We start from the raw sequence: 16,066 nt of genomic DNA, 5'->3' as shown, positions 1-16,066 counted from the left end.
TCTGCATTCCACGTCCTCCTGCGACGCCCGTGGTCGTCTCGTCTTCTGGAGCATCTCCGTCTGCCATCACCATCGCGCTCTGCTGCATGTGCGTAGTGTTGCCTTTTTTTTTGGTTTCTTTTCTCTCCGTTTGTTGAGTATCCGTAGCTGCTTGAGGAGTGAGGAGGGCGAGGCGGCGTAGAGAGGGAGGGGAAGGCAGGTGACGGTGTGGCCCTCTCCTTGTCTCGTTATCTTTATGCTTTCTTGGTGCTGCGGATACCCGTACATCATATGTGCCCACATTGGGCACTTGCCAACGCTCTCTTCCTCCCTCTTCGTGCGCTCCTCCCTTACCCCTCGGTCTCCCTCATGTACAGCCTCTTCACACATCTCGGAACACAAGCACACACTTATGCAGACGCAAGTCCATCAGTGCACTGACCACCTCTCCTGCCCCGCTGGCTGTCAACGAGAAGATACACGTGTGGAGGAGGACAAAAGTAGGGTGCAGAGGAAGCAGCGGTGGCGATTGGGTGGTGTCCGTAGCGAGTCGATGAGAGGTGAAGGCACGCACACAGGCAGACAGACAGACACACACACACACACACACCAAAAGGGAAGGGGTGCTGTTCGCTGCTTTGCTTCTTTTTTTTTTTTCGTTGTTGTTTGTCTTCGCTTTCACTGCCTCCTTGGCTTTTTTCTTGCTCCGACGTGCGCATATTACGTGCTTTCAATCGACGTCCACCATCTCGCTTGCTTCTGTGACACAAGTGCTGTCCACCCCCAAAACAAACAAACAAACACGTAACGCCGTCACGGCGCCCCTGGCCACGACCCATGCGCACAACAACCAGTCTACCCGCTCTGTATCATTCACGCAAGGGTGTGCACGAGCTTGTTCTCTCGTCTCGCTACGCCAGCCAGCAGCTCCTGGGCAGAGGCATCGCTCTTGTGGCAGGGGCGTCGTCGTGGTCCTCCCTACCCTCGCCGTTTCTGCGTTGTCGGCGCTCCTCTTCTTTCTCCCGCTCGTTCACGCAAATGGCGAAAAGCGTCTCGCTGCCCACGTTCGTCTCTGCCCCGTTTCCTCGCGTCGCGCCTCCGACGTTCCATGCTCCTATTTTCTCCCGTCCTTTTTGCTTCGTATCGCCTTGCTTTTGCCTCGTCGCATCGCCATCAAACCGCGGCCTCACTGGCGCTGTGCGTGCGCGCCGCCGCGAAGAAACACCCGCGCATCACCCGAATCACCCCCACCAAGGACGCGTGCGTTTGCGAGTCAACACAGGAGCGGCTTACTTCTTTGCTTCCTTTGCATATCCCCCCGCACCATGTCCCTCTCGGGGGCGTGCGACGCCATCGCCGGCATCTCAGACACCACTACACACGCACAGGTCACCGCTATCGCTAGGCAGTGCGAGGCGCACCTCGGCAACGTGAATGAGCTGCTCGATGCACTTGAAAACACGCTGTCCACCTCGGCTGGGGCCCAGCGGCTGATGCTGTGGTTTCTCGTGGACCGGCTGGCAAAGCAGCACACACTTTTTGGTGACGCGCTGCGCCCGATGCTGATCCACTTGTGCACTCACTACGCGCCTACGCGCACCTCGGACGAGTGGCAAGACTTCGCGACCCTCTTGAAGAGCTCGCTGTCGGTCACTTTTGGGCAAACAATGGTGTCCCTCATCCTGCTACAGCTCGGCGAAGACGCGAAGGCGAGCGGGCCGGCCAAGGACAGCAACAAACAGCATGCGCAGCGTAAGCTGCGTGGCAGCACCGCTCTCACAGTGCATTCCAAGGCCCTCCGCACCAATGGGGCTTTTACGACTAAGGCCATCGCTGTTGAGCGCTCCGCTGAGCACAAACACTCACTGCAGGTGAAGACGGTGGACAGCCAAATGGCGATGAGCGTGTCGAGCAGCTATGCGCCATCCCGCCCCGTCGAGATTGTCGTGCCGGAGATGCGGCCCGACGCAAACGCACCGCGGGGCTTCATGCAGGCACTACCAGAGGGCTACATGGAGAACTACCAGGAGGCGCGTCGCAAGCGCCTGCGTGAGATGATGGAGCGCAGCCGCGAGGAGCAGGACCGCAAGCAGGAGCACGAAATGCTGAAGCGCGTGCGCCAGGACACTGCCAGCGCCGCGACCGGCACGCACGCGGGTACGAGCACATTCGGCAGCAGCGCGGAAGGGGCCGACGGGTCGTACCCGGATTTCTCGGACATTCAGATGCCGTTGGAGTTTCCGCGCGACGAACATGGCGTGAAGCGCGGCAACTTTCCTCTCGGTGTGCGCTTCATTCGGGATGCTGTCGCGGCGTGCGGTGGCGCGGTAGAGCTGGATGTGCTTGTGAGTCGCATCTCAACGCTGGCGAACAGGGAGGCGGTCGCGGAGTTCGGCAACGTGCGCGAGTTCTTGCTGATCCACTCCCCCACTTTCCGTCTGGTAAACGAGGGCGGCCAGTGGATTGTGCGTCTGACGAACGACAAGAATGCCGATGAGGCGACGTGGAGGTCACTACAGTGCCCGGCGTGCTCAAAGGTGGTGCGCGGCCGCAACTTCGCGCGTCACTACAACTGTCGCCAGTGCATCACGGCCCAGATTGCGCTGGGTCTGCAGGACGACGCGGAGGGGCGTGGCCCCATTGCAGAGCTGGCGCACGCGGCGAAGCGTGTGCTGTCGCTGCGGGAGGCGTGCGACGACGGAGACCTCGATGCACTCGCCGACTGCCTCGAGCGCGCGGCGGCAGTGAGGCGCTTCCGCCTCGGCTCGACGCGGCAGTTTGCACCAATCATGAAGGCGATGAGGGTTGTGCGAGACTGCTGGCTGGCCAAGAAGGGTGTGGAGGAGGTCGCGGACGCGGAGGTGAAGGCGGTGGATGTGTCGGTGGGCAACCTGTTTCGCATATTCGGCGAGAACATTCACCGGCTTCCCATTGCGTGGATCGAGATGGGCGACGTGATTGACATGTGCCACCGCTTCACAGACAAGGTGGCACCTCCCTTCAACCCTCCCCCGCGGCCGGCGGACCCGCGCATTAGCCTGCAGAACGAGTACCCGGGGTTCTTGCTGTGCGAGAGTGAGGTGGACGACGAGGATTTACCCAGCGACGATGAAGACGAGTTCTCCGACGACGAGGCACCCGCGTTCACCTTTGCGCCACCGGTGGATGTGGCCGAGTCACTCTTCACAGCCGGCTTCGAGCGGGACACGAAGCGGCTGCAGCATCGCATGCGGACGGCACCGCCGATGGTGCTTCAGCGAGTGCTGCAAACCGACGGCACACAAACGCAGACGGAGATGTACGCGGAGTTCACAAAGACGGCTCGCACACAATCGGGTCACCACCAAGGTCACGGCGGCGGGAACGGCAACAGCAGTCGCAATCGTCATGGTCACGGTGGCGGCCCTGGGCGGGGTGGTGGTGGCGGCTACCAAGGGCGCAACTTCCCTCGCCCACGTCCGAACTGAATGCGACGCGGGACACTGCTCGTCTCCCTCCTCCCTCCCCCCAACCGCGTGCCCTCACTCGCTCTTCTCCTGCTCCTTGGCGCACCGGTTGTGTGTGTGTGTGTGTGAGGTCTGTCTTCGTATCCCTGTCGATGCAGGACATTATAAGGCGTGCAGTTGGTGTGTGCGTGTGCGCTATCGGCGGGGAGACGGCATGTTTATGCGTGTGCAAGCGCCTGCTCGTTTGTGCCTGTGCATGGAGTCCTACTATCACATTGGTGGACGGCCACCGTTCCGTAACCAAAATATGCACATCCAGACACGGAAAACGTATTGCACCTGTAGATCCCTCCGGCCCATCGAGAGATGTGTGATACTCCTTTGATGGACACCGTGGGGAGCCGAGTCGAGCCGATGGGGTCGAGGCAGAGGAGGATAGGACTACATCGGCCCCTTCTAGCGGTGTGTGTACGTGTGTGGCGGAGTGAGGGCCACTTGGTGCTCCTCCGGTGCCTGCAGCCCTCTGCTTTCCTCAACCCGGACCTTCGCTGTGTTGCCCTCGTCACTTGTGACCGGTGCACGTGCCTTCCTCTCCCTTCGCATTCACACCGGTCAGCAGGTGCGCACATGCGTCTGCGCATCCTCTGTCTGACGATTCTTCAGCGCGTCATCTCTCCGCCTTCTCCTCCGTCTTTCCTGTTTTTCGTTCTCGGGTCCACCCACTCATGGCCGTGACCGCTGACGCCACCGTGGTGAGCCTGCGATACACGCAACAAACCAACGCCAACGCAGCGTGTCTTGCTGAGTTTGCCTTCTTGTTGTTGCCCTGCCCACTTCTCTGGTCTTTGGCGTGTACCTGTGCACACCCTCACGGTCGCTCGATTCGCACCGCTCACACGCTCACACACACACCCCTGGCGCGCATACGGGCGCACTCGCTTAATCACAGATTGTCTTCCTTTTCTTTGTGTTCTGGTTCGGTCGTTTCGCCGTTCTATTGTGTGCGTATGCATTCGTGTGCGTCTCGAGTGTGACCTGTCTATTGCAGCGCACGCACATCCCGCCTTCCCCTCCTCCTCGCGTCTCGCCTTCATGTGCGGCGGCTGCTTTACGGCGTATCAGTGATAGGCAGAGCGCGTGAGTGGACGGTCTCCTACTCTTCTCTGTTTTGTGTGCCGCCACAGCAGGCAACGCTATCATTCACACAGAGGTCCACGCGCCCGCGCACAGGTCCAAGAAGGGCAGAGAAATAAACAAGCACAGCAGTGGCATCGCTTGTGCTCCACTTGTCTCACCACGCGCACACTGCGTTCGTATGCGCAACACACAACCGTCTGCTTCGTAGGTTAAGATACTTGCGCCTGAGTGGCTGTGTCTGCGTCTGTCTCTGCCGTCAGCGACTGTTGTCCCTCCTCTCGTTGAGGGTTGCTTGTTTGTTTCCTTCTGTTCGGGTATTGTTCGCCCTAACTGTCCCCCCACACCCCTCCCGTCTCCTGCTGCTCGAGACACCACACACCACGCATTTCCTAAGCTACTAAGACTCTTGTTTTCTCGTTTTTTTTTCTCTTCTTAAGCACACGGCACACGCACTGGTGTGCCGTGTAAGCGGTGCCGCACCGTCTCTGTGCCGAGCGCCACCTGGAGGTCCCCCTTTTTCCTTGTGACCTCGTTATTGGTCTCTCGCTCTCTCTGTGCGTGTGCATGGGTGTACACGTCTCTTCGTACGTGTGTCGGCCATTCAGACAACGTACAGCAACCTGCAGTCAAGCCTGCACACTCTTTAGTGGGCACACACTCACACACACGCATTCACACATACACACGACTCGCGTGCCGCCAATAAAAGGTTCACCAACGCGCGAGGAGGCACACGGCCATCATCGTCTCCTCGCTGCCTCGCCTTCCTTTCTCTTGGCTCTCCTTTCTTTGTCCTCCTCCCTCCCGTCTTATTAAGTATTATCAAACCTTAGCTGGACCCTCCCTGCCCGTCCCTTCCACCCCCTCCATCTTCGACCTCCCGCTCTGTCAGTTCCCCTTTCCATCGCTTGTGCGGGCCACCTTGTGTTTACTATCGTTTGCCTCGTGTTGTTGTCTCTCCTCCTCCTCTCCTCTCTCTCTCTGCACGCCTTTGTGTCGGCATCGGCGTGCGTCTCGGCGACGCTGTGGCTGCGCGTGTTCCAGTGGCCCGTCGTTGTGTACCTTATCTTCTTATTTTTTTTGTCCTTTCCCTTTGCGAATGAACGCCGATGACGCCCGCGAAATGCTAGCCGGCTCGCTGGGCGGGGCGAGTGCGACGGTGGTAGAGTACCCGATGGACACCATCAAGGTGCGCTTGCAGGACGATGGAAAGCGCTACGGTGGCGTCCTGCAGTGTATCCGTGCCATTGCGAAAGAGGAGGGGGTTGTGAACGGCTTCTTCCGCGGACTGCCCGCCCCGGTGATCGGCGCGGCGTGCGAGAATGCCATTTTGTTTGTCTCGTACCGCTCGGCTATCGAAGGGTTTCAGAAAGTTACCTATGGCTACTGTGGTCCGTGCAACCAGGAGCCGTACCTGGCGGTGTCGGTGGCCGGCGCCACCGGCGGCATTGTCGTTTCGCAGGTGCTCACCCCGGCGGAGCTCATCAAGTGCAAAATGCAAATCCAGAACACCCTTCCCCTTGAAGAACGCATTTACAAAAACTCTCTCGACTGCGCCGCTGCCACTTACAGGCGGCGCGGCATCCGCGGCCTCTTCCGTGGGCACATAGCAATGATGGTGCGCGAGGCCGTCGGCTGTGGTCTTTACTTTTTAGTCTTCCAGTCTGTTATCCGGCCCTTCTTGTCGGAGGGGCAGAGGTTTCACGAGGCGCCGGCGTGGGTGCACTTCCTCGGCGGTGGGTGCGCCGGTGTCGCCTTCTGGACCTCCACGTACCCTGTCGATGCCGTGAAGACGAAGCAGCAGACGATGAAAGCAGACTATCTGAAGCTGAATTTCCGTCAGGCGTGCACGCGGCTGTACAAGACGGAGGGCATGCGCGGTCTTTTCCGCGGCTACAGCGTCACGGCGGTGCGGGCCTTTCCTGGCAACGCCATTCTGATTGCCGTTTATGAGCGGGTGAACGCTCTCTGGGAGCATTCGACGAAGGTCACCCACAAGAAGATGGCGTAGTGCTGCTTGGTAACATCCTTGTCTGCGGTGACGATTGCCGGCTGCGTTTCGCTCGTAGACGAGGATACCGAAATGGGAAGGAAGCGGTTGGAAGAAATATACATGTATTTGTTTGCAGGAATGGAAGGTGGGAGAATGGGGCTGGCAACACAAACGTTGTCTCTTTCACAGTAATTCCGCTACTATCAACGCTTTCAGCTGTGTGCTGCGTACCTCGCTTGTCTAGTTTCCCCTCTGTTGCGGTCGATCCTACACTCGCCCCAACAGAATTGCCTTCGGCGCCCTTCGCACGCTCTGCGGCAGTTAGCATTCCTTTTTTTTTGTTTACGCTCGGTGAGATGCTTCTCGTTTCCTGTCTCGCGCTCCCCGCACGCCTTGATGACGGCGGGCCGATGAGGAGGGGGTGAGGTGGTGACCAGCTCAGCGCGTGGCTTCACCCGGCCCAAGTATTCTCCACCATCTCTGCGTGGGAGGAAGCCAAGCAAGCCGCCCCGCATTTCTCCCTGCGAAGTGCGCAACCACCGGTGGTGGTGGCAGGGCCAAGCACACGCGACGTGGGGCGTGGAGGGCGATGCATGGCTGCTGATGCCGGTGCGCCGGACCGGGGTGACGCGGCGCCGGAGCGACCTGCGACAGTGAACACGTGTGCACCATCCACATGATGGGCAGAGTGTCCGCGTGGCTGGAAGGCATCCCACCCCCGGCCCTCGCGCAGCCTGCTGGTATGCGGGTGTGGGTGGAGTTTGAGGCGTAGGCCGTGCTCTCGGATGGCTTGGTCGGCGCGTTTGGCGTGGCGCGTGTGTGCTGCTGCACCGCACCAGGTAATGTGGAGGGGGGGGAGGGGGGCTCTGACCGGCCGTGCGGGATGGGGTGCAGTGTGGCGTTGTAGCTTGTGTCGCGCGGCCTCATGTGCGTGATGTACAAGAAACGTACTCATAAGTGTTTGTGTGCTTTGGGCAGGAGGATGCTCTGCGTTAGTTGATGTGGGGATGTTGGATTGTGCGTGGGCGGTGAGCAGCCGTGCTGATAGCCGCTGTTGAGAGTGATGATTCTCTTGTAGCTCAAGTTGAAGGTTTCCTCTTGGTTGAGCGCCATCTCTGGTGATGACGCAGGCATCAGGCGCGTTGGTGCGACGCTTTCTGCGTCGCTCGCTTTCTTTTCTTTTATCCTTGCTCTTTTTGTTTTGCTTCTTCTCTCGCGTTCTCGACTCGCCCTCTCTCCTTCCTCGTGCGTGCATGCGTACCTGAACGCTTCTTACACAGTGGCTTCTCTTGCGGATAATGAAACAAACTACAGGCGCTGGAAAAAAAAAGTGGCACGCAGCGAGGCGCCTCGTCACACAGATAAGGGGCGGTGATCGTCGTGGTTGGGTGTCGTCTCTTGCTACCCCTCTCTCTCCCTCTCTCGTACAATCCGTGAAACGGATTGCAGTCACGGTAGTGTGGACCACGGAGAGGCAGGACATCTCCTCTGTGTGTGTTCCTGCGGGAGAGGGGTGGAGGTGGTCTACATGTCAGGGTGTACTCAGGCTTACTTCCCCAAGTGAGTTGAAGGAAGGCAGGGCACCAGATGCAGGGTGCGAGGCTCTGCACGTCTCTACTAATCTGTATGCATGACTTACAGCATGTCGATACGCTCCACAGTCGTTTTTCCTCCCTGCGCCTACTCTCCTCCCCCCGTCCCCCGTCTGACGGCCCGGCACACACTCACACGCGCCCACGTTACACGCTACCGCTCAGTTTTATATCCCTGTTAGCTGCGGGGCCGCGTCCAGGGAGGTGTACACCGTATTTCCACTTGTCAGGCTGGGCTAGTTTAGGCTCCTCCCCTCCTTCCCAAAAGCCGCTCTCCTCTCGTTTTTTTTTTTTTGTGTGGTTGTTGCCCACCGCGCGTCTGCGTGTGGATCTCTGTGCAAGGGGCCCTAGAGGGTACTTAGGACACCCAAACGACGATTAACGTCGCAAAGCAGCGCGAAAGGCCATCCGCTGAACCCTCCGCACCGGTGCTCTCTCTCGCCGCGTGTGCCGGAGAGTCGCGAGAGAACCCGACGAGAGTGCGGGACTGTCACCACGCACTGAGAGACACGCGCCTTTGACCACCACAGCGTATAGTATTTTGGCTCCTCTCTGATAGTGAGTCGCCTGCATGTGTGTGCCTGTGCACGCCTGACAAGTTGTGTCTCTGATCGCTTCGTTGCTGCCGCTTCTTCGTCTGCGGAGTTTTCGTCGCTTATCACGCAATGGGCCTCACGCAGCAGTTCGTCATCTCCAACGCAGACGTGGGTCGTGGACATGTCGTGCAGGCGCTGCACCCGTCTGCGCCGCTGATTGCGGTGACTGGCTCGAAGGGCCGGGTACTCATCCTGAACAAGCTGGGCAAGGTGGAGCATCAGTTCCCCATGCCGGGTGTCGTGGACATGGCGTGGGAGTGCGGCAGTGACACACTGGCCATCATCACTGGGAGCTCCTCTGATGTGCACCTGTACACGCATCGCACACGCCACACTGACACCATAGACACAAAGATGAGCGACCTGCGCTTCATCTGCTGGTCTCATTCCCAGCCGCAGTTCGCTATCGGCGCGAAGAGCGGTCAGTTTGTAGTGTACAACCGGAGGACGCTGCGACTTGTGCCGGTGGTGGGCACGCACACGCAGCAGCTTCTCTCCGGTGTGTGGACTCCCGCGCCGGACAGTCGTCTGTTGATTATCTCAGCAGACCGCAGTTTGTCCATCTCTGACGCAGAGGGCAGCATGCTGAAAACGATTCCGTTACCTTCTGCACCGCAGTCTGTGTGTGTTTCGGGGACGGCCAGCTCGCCGAAGCGCTTGAGCCTCGCCGCCGTGAACCTCGGCAACGCGGTACTGGTTGTCAACCTTCGGTCGTTCTCAACGTCAGTCGGCCAATTCAACACCGGGCTGGGCCTCATTACATCCCTGACTGCCGGCATCAACGGCGAGTTCGTGGTAGGGTTCAAGAGTGGTGCGGTGGGTCTGCTGGACCTGGCCGGCAGTGAGGTGCGGCTGCGTAGCTCCGTGAGCCTGGCGAAGAGCGCCGTGCACATGGTGAACTTCGGCGAAGGCAGCGGTCTCGTGGCGGCGGCCGCTGACAACCGTGTGCGGCTGCTGCGCATCAACGATGACGGTATCGCTGCCACCGGCGACGAGGCAGCGTTTGAGTCGGACAAGGGCGTACCAGACTTGCTCACGTGGTCGAGAGATGGTCAGCAGCTTCTCCTCGGCACGGACCAGGGCAATGTTACCGTGTTCACGCTGAAAGTGTTGAACGTCAGCGCCTCCTTTGGCACGCTCGTCTTCTCCTTCATCTCCACCCGCACGATTGGGGTGAAAAACTTGCAGGACAACCGCATGGTCTGCACGGTTCCCGTGAACAGTGACCCGACCTTCATTTCAGCTGGCATGGCGATGCTCGGCGTGGGCGCGAACAACCAGGTATCCTACTACGAGTACTTCATCCCCAATAGCCTCCCCTACCCCATGGCGGACCCGGCCGAGAATGTGGCAGAGGCGTCGCAGCAGGCGCACTCGGGGCTCCTGCGGACGGTGGATTACCCGTCAACGGTCACCGATCTGAAAGTGAACTCGCAGCTGGCGGCAGTTGTGTACGATGGACGAGTGCAGTTGAGCCCGATCCGCGACACCCCACAGGCCGCTGCGCCGGTGTACTTCCCACAGAGCGGCGACACTCGCCTTGTGTCCATCGGCCTGTCCGAGGCGTTTTTCCTCTACGCCACGACGAACCGCGTGAGCGTGTACGCGCTGCACAACCTCCAGCAGGTTGCAACGTTTACATGCAACACGGGCCTTAAGCGCGCCTTTCCGAATCCTGCCTGCACGCGCATCGCCTACGTGGACGAGAGCAACGGCCTCTTCAACCTCAATCTCGTGACGGAGGTCGCCAACAAGGCGGAGGGCTTTGAGCCGGACCAGAAGACGGTGCTGTGGGACCAGGCGGAAGCGACGGTGTTCATCACGCACGACAGCCAGAAATGCGTGACCTTTGTGAATACGCCGCACAGCCGCCACGGCGCGACCTGTGAGTCGGTGCTGGTGAAGGACAGCACCAATGACAACCTGTACACGCCGCTGCCACCGGGCTACACCCCCATCACACTCTTTCGTGGCACGGTTGTGTGCCAGACGCCGAACGGGACGCTGGACACGGTGCCGCTGCAGACGCACACCAACATCTTTTTGAGAACCCCCAACGCCGAGGCATTCTACAATAACTTCTCGCTGAATCGGCTGCGGTGGTCGTCGAACAACATTTCCACGCCGCAGGAAGCAGAGGACTTGGCTGTGAAAGCGCTGCACATGCTGGATGTGGAGCTTGCAATCCGCGTCTATCGGCAGCTATCGCAGCCCAGCCTGGTGCTGTGTCTGGAGAAGATCCGTCACATCCACGAGAAGAACCTGCTGCTCGGCCACGTGTCGATGATCATGGGGTACATGAAGGACGCGCAGAACTTCTTTCTTCGCTCCTCGCAGCCGCTCTGCGCATTGGAGATGCGGCGCGACATGATGCAGTGGGAGCGCGCCCTCACCCTGGCAGCGCAGCTGGCGCCGGAAGAAGTGCCCGTCATCTCGCGCGAGTACGCACAGCAGCTCGAATACCGCGGCGTGTACGCGAAGGCGCTAGAGATGTTTCAGCAAGGTCACCGCCAGCTGCCGACGGGCCAAGCGAGCACGGAGCTGTCGGTGACTGTGCAAGAGGTGGAGCGGCATAACGAGCAGTGCCGGCAGGGTGCGGCCCGCTGCCAGATTCGCACCGGCAACATTGCCGACGCCATGAAGATCGCGAAGGAGTCGGCGGAGATGTCGTTTGTGAAGGAGTGCGCCAAGCTTTGCGAGGACAACCAGAAGCACGAGGAGGCGGCGCAGCTCTACGAGAAGGCCGGCGACCTTGAGCGGGCGGCAACGATCTACATTGAGCGCTGCAAGAATCTGAAGGCGGCGGCGCGTCTGCTGCCTCTCATCAAGTCGCGCAACATCATCGGCATCTACGCCCACGGCAAGGAGGCGGAGGGGGCTTTCGCAGAGGCCGAAAAGGCCTACCTGCAGGCCGAGGATTGGGACAACGCGGTGCGGCTGAGGCTAGAGAAGCTGAACGACCTTCATGGCGCCTACATTATTGTACGACAGACACGCTCCGCCAACGCGGCCGCCCTCGTTGCCAAGAAGTGCAAGTTGCAGAACGAGTATGGCATGGCGGTTGAGTTTCTCGTCCTGGCCAAGTCGTTGGACGAGGCCTTCGAGCTGGCAAAGGCGCATGACTGCATGTTCCACTTCGAGAGTGCCTTGCTGAACCAGGTGCAGCTGAAGGACGGCGTCGCCCCGCTCGCGAACCAGGCAGACTTCACAATGATCGCGGAGTACTACGACAATGAGGGCAAGGCCGGACAGGCTGGCATGTACTACCACATTAGTGGCAACTACGCCAAGGCGCTCAAGAAGTATCTCGAGTCAGGGCAGCCCGAGGATATCGAGAAGGCGGTGGAGGTAGTAGGCAAGGCGCACAGCGACAGCCTGACGAACAAGTTCATCGACTACCTCATGGGCGAGACAGACGGCGAGCCAAAGGATCCATCGTACATCTTCAAGCTCTACTTAGCCATGGGCAGCTACGAGAAGGCGGCGAAGACGTCTGTCATCATTGCGGCGAAGGAGCAGGAGATGGGCAACTACAAGAGCGCGCACAAGACCCTCGTGGAGGCCTACAGCATTCTTCAGCAGAAGAACATGCGTGTGCCGAACGACCTACGCCGCGCGCTGATGCTGCTGCACTCCTACATAATCGTCAAGGACTTGCTCAAGATCATGAAGAATGAAGACACGGCGTGCCGCATGCTGCTGCGCGTGTCACGCAACATACAGAAGTTCCCGAAGCACATCGCCACCATTGTCACCACTACCGTGCTGCAGTGCATCAAGTCGAACTTCAAGAAGTCCGCCTTCGAGTACGCCTGCTTCCTCATTCAGAACGAGAAGTACCGGACGGAGATGACGGAGAAGTCGCGCAAGAAGGTCGAGGGCATCGTGCGCCGCCATAGCAAGGACGACGCTGTCGACCCAGTTGAACCGATGCTACCCTGCCCCTACTGTGACGCGCCTGTTGCCGAGACGGAACTGGACTGTGGCGCCTGCAAGAACACGATCCCTTTCTGCATTGTGACGGGCAAGCACATCGTAAAGAACGACTACACCGCGACCCCTTGCTGCGGCTTCCCTGCCACGTATTCGGCCTTGATGACGCGGCTGAGCGAGACGCTCACGTGCCCGATTTGTGGGACAACCATTGACATTAGCAAGGTGAACCGTGAGGCCGAGCCGGAGTTGAAGGCGCTTCTCTAGAAGGGAAAATGGAATATCTGCAGAGGTGATGGTGGATTGAGGCACGGGTTGCGCGACGGGAAGCAACGTCGACCACTTCGTGAACAACAGATGTACATACAGTCGGACAGAGTGAGAAGGCCAAAAAGGGTGGTGTGAAGAGGAGCACTTCCAGATGGAAGGAACTGGTGTACCACTGTGCGCGATGCACGTCTTCTTTCGCGTGTATTCGGTGCATCTGCACCGTGTTCTGTTTATTTTTTTCCTTCGTTTCTTTTGTTACGTTTTGACGCGTTGCGCTGGCGAGCAGGAGTGTCCTCTCCTTTGTGTTTGCATTCCTTACACAGGCGCGCATATGCTCTCTCTCTCTCTCACTGGATGCTTATCTACCGTGGACGATTTTAGAAAAAAAAAAAAACAAAGAACATGGGTCACATCTCGTCGATGCGCATGCGTGAGCATGGCCGAAGTGTCGCATTCCATCGGTGCTTTCCCCTTATCCCCTTCGTCTTCTCTCCTTTCTCTCTCTCCTCTCTCGGTGATCTCGTTTTGAGACCGCGCAACAACGGATACTGTGCAGGAAGATGAGCAGCCTGCCGTCGCGGACATCCACGCTAGCACGAGCTCTCCCCATGCGACAAGTGCCGATCAGCTCAGCTGGCTCTCTGGGCAAATCCGATCATGATACGCACGTTGAGCCCGGTGATGTCGCCTCTGGCGCTTTTCCTCTCTGAAGCCCTCTTTGTGTGGCATTCAACGAAGATGCACTTTCGGGCACACTCTTCTTCACAGACGCAACCGGATGCGTTCTCTCCCTCTGCTGCCCTTTCTGCACCCCTTTTCACCTCTCGCCAACCCCCCCCCCCTTTACACGCCGCTGCGCTTCTCTCGTCCACCACCACTCTCCACCACACAAGAAGCCTTTCAGTGTTTTCGCCTTTCACGAGGTGCCCTCCCGCTCACAACTTCCACCGTGACAGCGCCATCTCGCCGTGGATCCCACCGGCCCCCTCGTCGTCCACTTCCCATTCGGTTGTTCGCCTCTCCGTTTTCTGCCGGTTGTCATTTGTGTTGCCTCTACTTGTTTCCTGCCGTGGCCTCACTATGTGGTTCCCACTGGAGAGCAATCCGCAGGTGATGAACCGCTACATCAGCACCTTGGGTCTCACAGAAGCGAAGGTGCAGTTTGTGGACGTGTACGGTGTGTCGGACGATCTACTTGAAATGGTGCCTTCGCCGGTGCATGCCGTGCTCCTCGTGTACCCCATGTGCGAGGCCACGGATAGACGCCTAGCGGAGCAGCAGGCTGCACAGACAGCGGAAGTTGCGGCGCTTCGCAAATCACACCCTTTCTTCTTCACACACCAGCTCGTCCCGAACGCGTGCGGAACCATCGCCATCGCGCATGCTCTTATGAACAACCGCGATAAGCTCGGTGAGATCGCCGCCGGCAGCATCCTCGACGGCCCGTGGGCGAAGGCGGCAGAAACGTCGGAAGATCCCCAGATCATCGGAAAACTTATTGCGGAAGACACGAGTCTCGCCAGCGCTCACGCCGCTGCTGCGCAGGAGGGCGCGACCGCCAACCAACACATCGACGCGGACATCGACCTTCACTTTGTCTGCTTCATCCCCGTAGGCGGACGCTGCGTTGAGCTGGATGGGCGAAAAGAGAACCCGATCTTGCACGGTACCTGCACCGACAACAGGTCTTTCCTCACCGCTGCAGCCGCCGCGATACAGGAACGCGTAGAGCTCAACCCCAGCTCCTACGAGTTTGGCATCACCGCACTCGTGAACAAGTGATAGGCCAGCCGCGCATTACCACCTTATTGACCCTCTGTATTCTCCTCAGTCTCGCGCTCCCCGCACGCCTTGATGACGGCGGGCCGATGAGGAGGGGGTGAGGTGGTGACCAGCTCAGCGCGTGGCTTCACCCGGCCCAAGTATTCTCCACCATCTCTGCGTGGGAGGAAGCCAAGCAAGCCGCCCCGCATTTCTCCCTGCGAAGTGCGCAACCACCGGTGGTGGTGGCAGGGCCAAGCACACGCGACGTGGGGCGTGGAGGGCGATGCATGGCTGCTGATGCCGGTGCGCCGGACCGGGGTGACGCGGCGCCGGAGCGACCTGCGACAGTGAACACGTGTGCACCATCCACATGATGGGCAGAGTGTCCGCGTGGCTGGAAGGCATCCCACCCCCGGCCCTCGCGCAGCCTGCTGGTATGCGGGTGTGGGTGGAGTTTGAGGCGTAGGCCGTGCTCTCGGATGGCTTGGTCGGCGCGTTTGGCGTGGCGCGTGTGTGCTGCTGCACCGCACCAGGTAATGTGGAGGGGGGGAGGGGGGCTCTGACCGGCCGTGCGGGATGGGGTGCAGTGTGGCGTTGTAGCTTGTGTCGCGCGGCCTCATGCACTCGCTTGAAGAGAGGGGAAACGTTTTCGTGGTGCATGCCCTCGTCTCCCTCATGGAAGTTTGTCAGACGTGTCTACGCGGGGGAGCGGTGCACCTGTAAAGGCAGTTTTTCGTATCTGCATGCGTGTGTGCTCTCTCTCTCTTTCCGCGTGGCTTTCAAGGCGGCCGTGTCGTTGGCCACGCCGCAAGGTTTCGCGCGCTGGTTCTGCTGTTTTTGTGCGTTGTAGTCAGCGCGCTTGTAGGGGACCGCTCAGGGGTGTTTGCCCCTCCCCCCGGATGTGGATATCGGTGGAGAGTTTTCAGTGTGAATCTTGCTGTGACCCCGTCTTTGGTGCTGGATGCCTTTTCGGCTGCGCCGGCCTGATGCTCTCGTGCTGGTGGTGTCCTGTTGGGGGAAGTTGGCATGCGCTGCGGTGTTCAGAGCCGTACCGGGTGTTGCAGCGCTTTGTTGCAGGGGAAAGAGACGGCGAAAGCCGTGGCCCTCCCCGGTGCGGTTCGGCTTAGCCACCGGCATGCATGGGTGCAGAGGGGACAGCTTTCCCAATCGACCGTTTTGGTTTACGTCGGCGAGTGATAGACCATTGGCCTGCTTAACTCGTAGCACTGCGAGTACATGTGGAGGTCTTTCTGTCTGCCTCTATGTGGGACTTATTGAAGGCACTCCGCCATGCCCTCCGTCCTCGCTTCTCACGTCTTTCTCCCTCTCTCCCTTCTCGATGTCTTTCGGGGCTTC

The 16,066-nt window shown here is 59.5% G+C and overlaps 4 protein-coding genes across 4 annotated transcripts; all 4 read left to right on the top strand.

Moving 5' to 3' along the window:
* Nucleotides 1-1,304: 1,304 nt before the first annotated feature.
* On the top strand, nt 1,305-3,446 carry LDBPK_250220 (hypothetical protein, conserved; the record flags this gene model as incomplete). The annotated part of the gene is made up of 1 exon (XM_003861305.1): nt 1,305-3,446. One exon carries the CDS (start codon nt 1,305-1,307, stop codon nt 3,444-3,446), a length of 2,142 nt encoding a protein of 713 aa, XP_003861353.1.
* Nucleotides 3,447-5,661: 2,215 nt separating this feature from the next.
* Nucleotides 5,662-6,573, top strand: LDBPK_250210 (mitochondrial carrier protein, putative; the record flags this gene model as incomplete). Its single annotated transcript, XM_003861304.1, has 1 exon — nt 5,662-6,573. One exon carries the CDS (start codon nt 5,662-5,664, stop codon nt 6,571-6,573), a length of 912 nt encoding a protein of 303 aa, XP_003861352.1.
* A 2,239-nt stretch (nt 6,574-8,812) lies between these two features.
* Nucleotides 8,813-12,943, top strand: LDBPK_250200 (hypothetical protein, conserved; the record flags this gene model as incomplete). The annotated part of the gene is made up of 1 exon (XM_003861303.1): nt 8,813-12,943. The coding sequence occupies one exon, from the start codon at nt 8,813-8,815 to the stop codon at nt 12,941-12,943; it is 4,131 nt and encodes a 1,376-aa protein (XP_003861351.1).
* A 1,083-nt stretch (nt 12,944-14,026) lies between these two features.
* Nucleotides 14,027-14,728, top strand: LDBPK_250190 (ubiquitin carboxyl-terminal hydrolase, putative; the record flags this gene model as incomplete). Its single annotated transcript, XM_003861302.1, has 1 exon — nt 14,027-14,728. One exon carries the CDS (start codon nt 14,027-14,029, stop codon nt 14,726-14,728), a length of 702 nt encoding a protein of 233 aa, XP_003861350.1.
* Between the last annotated feature and the right edge of the window lie 1,338 nt (nt 14,729-16,066).

Source organism: Leishmania donovani, chromosome 25 (assembly GCF_000227135.1).
Source record: "Leishmania donovani BPK282A1 complete genome, chromosome 25".
Classification (NCBI taxonomy): domain Eukaryota; phylum Euglenozoa; class Kinetoplastea; order Trypanosomatida; family Trypanosomatidae; genus Leishmania; species Leishmania donovani.
This window is presented reverse-complemented; position numbering and strand designations above follow the sequence as displayed.